This window comes from Mobula hypostoma, chromosome 19 (assembly GCF_963921235.1).
Source record: "Mobula hypostoma chromosome 19, sMobHyp1.1, whole genome shotgun sequence".
NCBI classification, from domain to species: Eukaryota; Metazoa; Chordata; class Chondrichthyes; order Myliobatiformes; family Myliobatidae; genus Mobula; species Mobula hypostoma.
The window spans coordinates 19,236,762-19,246,004 of NC_086115.1; the positions used below are offsets into that span (position 1 = coordinate 19,236,762).

At 44.3% G+C, this 9,243-nt stretch overlaps 1 protein-coding gene across 2 annotated transcripts in view; it reads left to right on the forward strand.

Annotated features, from left to right (window-relative positions):
• The window catches only part of LOC134358685 (zinc finger protein 226-like), a 9,222-nt gene extending 779 nt beyond the window's left edge, over positions 1 to 8,443 (forward strand). The window contains exons 1-2 of one of the 2 annotated variants that reach the window (XM_063071143.1): positions 3,122 to 3,212; positions 6,515 to 8,443. In XM_063071143.1, the coding sequence (XP_062927213.1) occupies positions 7,037 to 8,323 (1,287 nt within the window). In that variant the 5' untranslated portion in view covers positions 3,122 to 3,212; positions 6,515 to 7,036 and the 3' untranslated portion in view covers positions 8,324 to 8,443. Of the gene's footprint in view, positions 1 to 3,121; positions 3,213 to 6,514 lie in introns of those variants that run through there. The other variant, XM_063071142.1, reaches the window with a different exon arrangement.
• The last annotated feature ends 800 nt before the right edge of the window (positions 8,444 to 9,243 follow it).

The window sequence follows — 9,243 nt, forward strand, 5'->3', positions numbered from 1 at the left end:
TGTTGTTATTATCAAGTTCATGTGACTGAATCCTCTCTCACACTCAGCAGTACTAATAGGAATAATTAGTGAACAGCTGAGTAATGGGCGTAAATCTTGGGGGATGCAGCGTCCACAATCTTCCACATAATCTCTGAAGGCATTTATTACAGAGGAAGAAGAAAGCTTAAGCCTCTTACAGAGGGATGATATTGCAGCTTCTCCATAGTTAGGTGGTATTTCAGCAGGCCAGTTATCTTTATCAAGGGCACTCATTTCATTTAGCAGGGCTTTATACATTCGTTAAGGTTTAGAAGTTTGAGAACCTTTCAAGGATGTTGCCGTGAACATACTGTGTTGCAAATTGTTTATAAGACTAGTAAGAAACTGTAGATAATTAATGGAGACAATTTCGTTTCTCCAAACGTCTCCTTTTCAACTGCCTCTTGAGTTTCTTGCAGTGATCTTATGCTCCGTTGCATCAGTTTGTCTGCATAAACAATCGTAGTAGTGCATTTCCGTAAACATTCTGACAGTAAACCAAGTTCATGCAACGTGTCATACATTAGAGCTAAGTCCAATAGAAACTGTTCTGAAGAGAATCTTTTCAACAGACCTTCATAGGTTTTTCTGTCACTCCCAGATCTTGTTTCATCCTTCATTGCTTTTTCAAAATGAAAACACAGTGCTTCATAATTTTGCCACACTGCTGAAACTGTTGGAAACGAGCTAGCTACCCACCTGGTCTCCAGAACACGGCCTGTTTTGCAGATTTGTTGTTCTAGTTAAGAGGCACATTCAGACAGTTCCTTTTGGTGATCTACAGTAAACAGAGTACAATTTCTCTCACTGAATCACCTACTGCAAGTTCTAATCTGTGATTAAGACAGTGCCAAATTATCACATCAGGGTAATGTTCCTTGAGTATTGTAGCAACAGCAGGTTTGACACCAAGCATTACGCTCGCCCCATCACTAGCAAATGCTACAAGGTTCTGTTTCAAGTAAGAGTCATCAAACCCATGGTCATTGAGACAGTTCAATAGATGCTTAGCAATAGTTGCAGCTTTCTGATCAGACAGTTCAATTAGATTTAAAAACACAAAATGGGGATCTCCTTCCTTATCACTTTCACATTTCAAGTAAATTATTCGGGTGATCTCAATGCTCAGGCTTGTTGATTCATCAATGAGAACAGAAAATTTGCCATTTATCTGCATGATATGCTGGCAAATTTTCTTTTTCATATTAATGGCTATGTGATTAATTATCTCTGTAGCACTAGTGCAGGAATGCAGTTCAATTCCAATGTCAATACCATTTTTTTAAAAGTTCCAATAAACCAAAGTGACTAGAGTATGGTCTGTCATTCTGAGCTAAATAATATGCAGAACAAAAAAATTGAACAAGTTGCCTTTAGATGCGAAGCATTCATGGTGTGACATGTCCTCTAGCCGCACACTTAATGCTTTCTCAGTCTTTGCAAGCACTTTATCACGAACCAGAGAAACCATTTTTGCCATTGTAGGGGTAGCACTAACACTTCCACGAATTTCAGCTTCTTTCTGCTTTATTGTGCGAATGCTCGATTTGTTCTTACCGACCTTACAGCCCACTTTGGCAGGTGACATGCCACTTTCCAAAAGATCTAAGATTCTTATTTTCTCAGCAAACAATGCTCAGACAACGAGAGCTGGAGAGAGACTGGGGATCAGTGAAATAGCAGGAGGCTTCAGCAGGGTATGCTGGGACAACGGGTCGAACGAGGAATTTCACAATCACCTAAATGAAAAACAGTCACAGCTCCAGGATTTCACCAAAAATGATCAAATATCCTAATGTTATTAGTGGTATTTTCCCCACCAGCCACCACCCCCTCTCCCCCAACCCCCACTTCTGTAAAATTCCCTCTATTTAATATGCGGCCGCTGTTAAATTCCCCGCTTGTTTACAGAGGTGCCGGTGAGCCCCAGCAGCACTGCACCCCTGCCCTGGCCCCAGAGAGTTTTCTACTGATGAGCGAAGGTGCTGGCGCCACTTCGCGTATGCGCGTCACCGGGACTATGGCCGACAGGGAGGTGCCAGGTTTTCTGGGTACAGAGGTATTGGGTGACACTTCCAGCACTTTCCCTGTAAGGTGTGTTTGGAACTGCAGGCGGAGAGAACAGGAGCAGAGCGATCTCACAAACACTGCCAAGCTCCAGCTATCTAAATCGAAGGGTTAGGAACTCAGAACAAAAATACAGTTCCAATGTAATCTCAGATGAAGTGTCTATCTCCCAGTTAATGCAAGTGTCAGTTGGTCTGCATGGGGGAAAATAGACAAAATCCTTCCATCAACTTTAGTTCTTGAGAAAACCACCTTTGTTTAACCTGCTCTTGTTCTAGACCTTTCTACCCATGAGAACATGTACAAACCCCATTTCCAGAAAAGTTGGGATATTTTCCAAAATGCAATAAAAACAAAAATCTGTGATATGTTAATTCACGTGAACCTTTATTTAACTGACAAAAGTACAAAGAAAAGATTTTCAATAGTTTTACTGACCAACTTAATTATATTTTGTAAATATACACAAATTTAGAATTTGATGGCTGCAACACACTCAACAAAAGTTGGGACAGAGTTAAAATAAGATTGAAAAGTGCACAGAATATTCAAGTAACACCGGTTTGGAAGACTCCACATTAAGCAGGCTAATTGGTAGCAGGTGAGGTATCATGACTGGATATAAAAGCAGCGTCCATCAAAGGCTCAGTCTTTGCAAGCAAGGATGGGTCGTGGCTCACCCCTTTGTGCCAAAATTCGTGAGAGAATTGTTAGTCAATTCAAAAGGAACATTTCTCAACGCAAGATTGCAGAGAATTTAGGTCTCTCAACATCTACAGTACATAATATTGTGGAAAGGTTCAGAGAATTCAGAGATATCTCAGTGTGTAAAGGGCAAGGTCGGAAACCACTGTTGAATGCGCGTGATCTTCCAGCCCTCAGGTGGCACTGCCTAAGAAACCGTCATGCTACTGTGACAATTATAGCCACCTGGGCTCGGGAGTACTTTGGAAAACCATTGTCACTCAACACCGTCCGTCGCTGCATCCAGAAATGCAACTTGAAACTGTATTACTCAAGGAGGAAGCCATACATCAACTCTATGCAGAAACGCTGGCGAGTTCTCTGGGCCCGAGCTCATCTCAGATGGACCGAAAGACTGTGGAACCGTGTGCTGTGGTCAGGTGAGTCCACATTTTCATAGTCATAGTCATACTTTATTGATCCCCGGGGGAAATTGGTTTTCATTACAGTTGCACCATAAATAATACATAGTAATAGAACCTTAAATAGTTAAATAGTAATATGTAAATTATGCCAGTAAATTATGAAATAAGGCCAGGACCAGCCTATTGGCTCAGGGTGTCTGACCCTCCAAGGGAGGAGTTGTAAAGTTTGATGGCCACAGGCAGGAATTACTTCCTATGACGCTCTGTGTTGCATCTCGGTGGAATGAGTCTCTGGCTGAATGTACTCCTGTGCCCACCCAGTACATTATGTAGTGGATGGGAGACATTGACCAAGATGGCATGCAACTTAGACAGCATCCTCTTTTCAGACACCACCGTGAGAGAGTCCAGTTCCATCCCCACAACATCACTGGCCTTACGAATAAGTTTGTTGATTCTGTTAGTGTCTGCTACCCTCAGCCTGCTGCCCCAGCACACAACAGCAAACATGATAGCACTGGCCACCACAGACTCGTAGAACATCCTCAGCATCGTCCGGCAGATGTTAAAGGACCTCAGTCTCCTCAGGAAGTAGAGACTGCTCTGACCCTTCTTGTAGACAGCCTCAGTGTTCTTTGACCAGTCCAGTTTATTGTCAATTCGTATCCCCAGGTATTTGTAATCCTCCACCATGTCCACACTGACCCCCTGGATGGAAACAGGGGTCACCGGTACGTTAGCTGTCCTCAGGTCTACCACCAGCTCCTTAGTCTTTTTCACATTAAGCTGCAGATAATTCTGCTCACACCATGTGACAAAGTTTCCTACAGTAGCCTTGTACTCAACCTCATCTCCCTTGCTGATGCATCCAACTATGGCAGAGTCATCCGAAAACTTCTGAAGATGACAAGACTCTGTGCAGTAGTTGAAGTCTGGGGTGTAAATGGTGAAGAGAAAGGGAGACAAGACAGTCCCCTGTGGAGCCCCAGTGCTGCTGATCACTCTGTCTGACACACAGTGTTGCAAGCACACGTACTGTGGTCTGTCAGTCAGGTAATCAATTTCAGCTAGTTTTTGGAAAAAAACAGGCGTCCAGTTCTCTGTGCCAACGATGAAAACGACCATCCAGATTGTTATCAGCGAAAGGTGCAAAAGCCAGCATCTGTGATGGTATGGGGGTGCATCAGTGCCCACGGCATGAGTGAGTTGCATGTATGTGAAGGTACCATTGACTCTGAGGCGTATATTAGGATTTTAGAGAGACATATGTTGCCACCAAGGCGACGTCTCTTCCTGGGACGTCCATGCTTATTTCAGCAGGACAATGCCAGACCACATTCTGCACAGGCTACAACAGCGTGGCTTTGTAGACACAGAGTGCGTGTGCTTGACTGGCCTGCTGCCAGTCCAGATCTATCTCCTATTGAAAATGTATGGCACATCATGAAGAGGAGAATCAGACAACGGAGACCACGGACTGTTGAGCAGCTGAAGTCTTATATCAAGCAAGAATGGACAAAATTTCCAATTGCAAATCTACTACAATTAGTATCCTCAGTTCCAAAACGATTAAAAAGTGTTATTAAAAGGAAAGGTGATGTAACACAATGGTAAACATGCCTCTGTCCCAACTTTTGTTGAGTGTGTTGCAGCCATCAAATTTTAAATTTGTGTATATTTACAAAATACAATTAAGTTGGTCAGTAAAACTATTGAAAATCTTTTCTTTGTACTTTTGTCAGTTAAATAAAGGTTCACGTGAATTAACATATCACAGATTCTTGTTTTTATTGCATTTTGGAAAACATCCAAACTTTTCTAGAAATGGGGTTTGTACCATTCTCTCTGGTTATATAATGATACAAACTCTTCTGTGCTGGGTAACAAGTAATCTATGGAGTTCTCATCACAAAATTGCCACACTCCAATGAGAAAGACTAGAGCCCCCCACTTGCTATCAATGAGTTCACCATTGTAAATCACATGGGGGGAGCGGTCAAAGTTATTAGAAAGTTTCCAGGAGCAGCCGTGTGATCTCATATGCTCTTTCTAGCTGTGGGACATGACCAGATCTTGAAATAATACTACAGGAGAATCAGAATCAGGTTTAATATCACTGGCATATATCGTGAAATGTGTTAACTTTGCAGTAGCAGCACAATGTATACATGATAATAGAGAAAAAAAGACTGAATTACTATATATACACACACACACACATATATATATATATTAAATAAGTAGTGCAAAAATAGGTAATAAAAAAAGTATTGAGGTTCGTGGGTTCAATGTCCATTTAGATATCGGATGGCAGAGGGGAAGACGCTGTTCCTGAATCGCAGATTATTTGTCTTCAGGCTTCTGTACCTCTTTCCTGACGGAACCAATGAGAAGAGGGCACATCCTTTGTGCTCTGGGTCCTTCATGATGGATGCTGCTTCTCTGTGGCACCGCTCCTTGAAGATGTCCCGGATACTGGACACTACGGAAGTTAGTGCCCATGATGGAGCTGAGTAATTTTACAATTCTTTGTAGCTTACTTCGTCCCTGTACAACAGCCCCCTCATACCAGACAGTGATGCATCCAATTAGAATGTTCTTCATGACACATCTGTAGAAATTTGCGAGTGCTTTTGGTGTGACATACCAAAAATCTCCTCAAACTGCTAATAAAATATAAGTTGCTGTCTTGCCTTCTTTATAGCTGCATCAATATGTTGGGTCCAGGTTAGGTCCTCAGAGATATTGACACCCAGGAAATTGAGATTGCTTACTGTCTCTAGTTCTGATCCTTCTATAAGGATTGGTGTGTGTTCCCTCATCTTAAACTTTCTGAAGTCCACTATCAGTTCTTTGGTCTTACGGACGTTGAGTACAAAGTTGTTGCTGTGACACCATTTAACTAGCTGGTATATCTCACCCCCATATGCCCCCTCATCACCATCTAGGATTCTGCCAACAATGGTTGTATCGTTAGCAAATTTATAGATGGTATTTGAGCTGTGCCTAGCCACACAGTCGTGGATGTAGAAACAGTAGAGCAGTGGGCTAAGCATACTTTCCTGAGGTGCGCCAGTGAGAGACAAATTGAGTCAAGTCACAGTTTAATGATGGACAGAAAAGGCCCGTTTTGATGCAGACAGGAAGACAGTTAGAGAACTGAGTGACTGAGCTATGCCCAGTCAGGAGATGAGTTATTCTTCCAGTTTGGGTTGAACCTCGCTGTAACAGTGTGATGTCAGAGCTCACCACAACGACGAAAATGATCTCATCTGAAATGTTGTCCACCCATTGATATCTTGTTAATCCTTTTACAGGTTGGGAGTGGCCAAGAATTGGTGTATGGGAATCTCAAACACAACAACCCGTCTGATTTGCCGTCTGGTTATTTAAGGAGTGGCCAGATATTTCCTCTGTAACACCAATACATCTGTTGTTGATCCTTGAAGTTTTCCCAGCTGAAAACGTGTCTTGTGTCTGAAATGAAGTTATCTGTTGTAACTCAGGGAAATCCACTGGAACCGGGCTGTTGAGAACACGCCAGCAATTGTTCACTGGAGATCAGATGCACTGGTTGAGCAAGGAACTTGCTACATCTGACTCAATGAATCGCCAGAGAACTGATAGCTGATTGATATCGTTCATCTTCTCTCAGTGTGGGAAGGGATTCACTCACTCAGCTGAACCACACTGGGAGGAAGCCATTCACCTGCTGTGTGTGTGAGATGGGATCTACTCAGTCACCCAGCCTGAAGGTATATCAGCAAGTTCACACCATAGTGAGATGGTTCGCCTGTTCTGACTGCGAGAAGTGATTCATTTTGCCATCCAAGCTAAAGATGCATCAGAAAATTCACAGTGAGGAGAGACCGTTCAGCTGCTCCATGTGTGGGAAGAGATTCACTCGGTCATCTGAACTGCAGATACATGCGCGAGTTCACACCGGGGAGAGGCCATTCATCTGCTCTGAATGTGGGAAGGGATTCACTCAGTCATCTCACCTACAAACCCACCAGTCAGTTCACACTGGGGAGAGGCCGTTCACCTGTTCAGACTGTGGGAAGGGATTCACTCAGTCATCTCACCTACAGAAACACCAGTCAGTTCACAATGGGGAAAAACCATTTACCTGCTCAGACTGTGGGAAGGGATTCACTTGGTCATCTGACCTATTGGCACACCGGTCAGTTCACACTGGGGAGATGCCATTGACCTGCTCAGACTGTGGGAAGGGATTCATGTGGCCATTTCAACTGAAGGTACATTGGCGAGTTCACACTGGGGAGAGGCCATTCACCTGTTCAGACTGTGGGAAGGGATTCACTCGGTCATCTCAACTGAAGGTACATCAGCGAGTTCACACTGGAGAGAGGCCGTTCACCTGCTCAGACTGTGGGAAGGCATTCACTCAGTCATCCAACCTACTGAGACACCAGTCAGTTCACACTGGGAAGAAGCCATTCATCTGCTCAGACTGTGGGAAGGCATTCACTCAGTCATCCCACCTACTGGCACACCAGTCAGTTCACACTGGGGAGAAACCGTTCACCTGCCCAGACTGCGGGAGGGGATTCACTCAGTCATATCAACTAAAAGTACATCAGCAAGTTCACACTGGAGAGAGGCCATTCACCTGCTCAGACTGTGGGAAGGGGTTCAGTCGGTCTTCTGACCTACTGGCACACCAGTCAGTTCACTCTGGGGAGAGGCTGTTCCCCTGCTCGGACTGTGGGAAGCGATTTCCTCGTTCATTTCAACTGAAGCTACATCTGCGAGTTCACACTGGGGAGCGGCCGTTCACCTGCTCGGACTGTGGGAAAGGATTCACTCGGTCATCTCAACTGAAGCTACATCAGCGAGTTCACACTGGGGAGAGGCCATTCACCTGTTCAGATTGTGGGAAGGGATTCACTCAGTCATCTCACCTGCTGACACACCAGTCCGTCCACACTGGAGAGAGGCCGTTCACCTGCTCAGTCTGTGGGAAGGGATTCACTCTGTCAGCTCAGCTGAAGGAGCACCAACGAGTTCACACTGGAGAGAGGCCGTTCACCTGCTCTGAATGTGGGAAGGGATTCATTCGGTCATCCCACCTAGTGGCACACTACCGAGTTCACACTGGATAAAAAGTTGAAATAAGCTGCACGCTGGACATTTAACCATCTTGGGTGCTAAATCCAGGGGCAAGTTCACGAGTGACTGTTGGTGTTGAACCCTGTAATTATTGCTGCTGCTCATCACACCCAGTTCGGGGCATGGGAGGGAGGGAGGGGTGGTTTCTTACACTGACGTTTATCTTTGATGGGACTGGAGTTTAATATTCTGAATCTGAGACTAATAAATCAGTTCTATTTTAAACTCTGTCTCAGGCACCTAGTGAATCTACAACACACCCAGTGTAGAGTAGGGTGTCAACTCATCCCAGCTGGTCCCTTCCTGTATTTCTGTTCCATGGCAGTCCTTTTAAATCCACCCCTGCCGTTCACCTCTCACTCTCCAAACAGTCACCACTCTGTGGCTGAAGATGCTTCCCTTGAATTTCCTGCATGGCTTTCTGCAGACTGAAGATGAAGCGACTGTAGTTAGCTATGGCATGCTGTTTTGTCCCTCAAATCTACAGGACGTGGAACAATATCATTGGTAGTTAACCTCCTTATTCCCTGCTAGTTTCAAGGTTATGGGCTATCTTTACTGTCTCAGCTGGGTTGTTAGAAGACACCACTGTCTGAAAGTGGAATGGAGAACCAATTGTTGGATGTTTAATGGATGAGAGTCAGAAACCAGAGATGGGTCAGCACAGGGCAGAGTTTGTGACTCTGGGCAGTGGTAGGGGTAAGAGCGTACGATAAGGAGGGTGGGGGGACAGCAGGGAGCGTGGCAATGATGGCAAATAGCAACATTTAGCAGGTGATTGATAGAGAAAAATATTACATTGACATTGACAGTTCACACACACAATGCCTATTGACATTGAAGTGGGACATTGAGATCAGGTCCGATGTCCAGAATCAGCTGATGTCCATACCTCAGTAGATAATGGAAATAG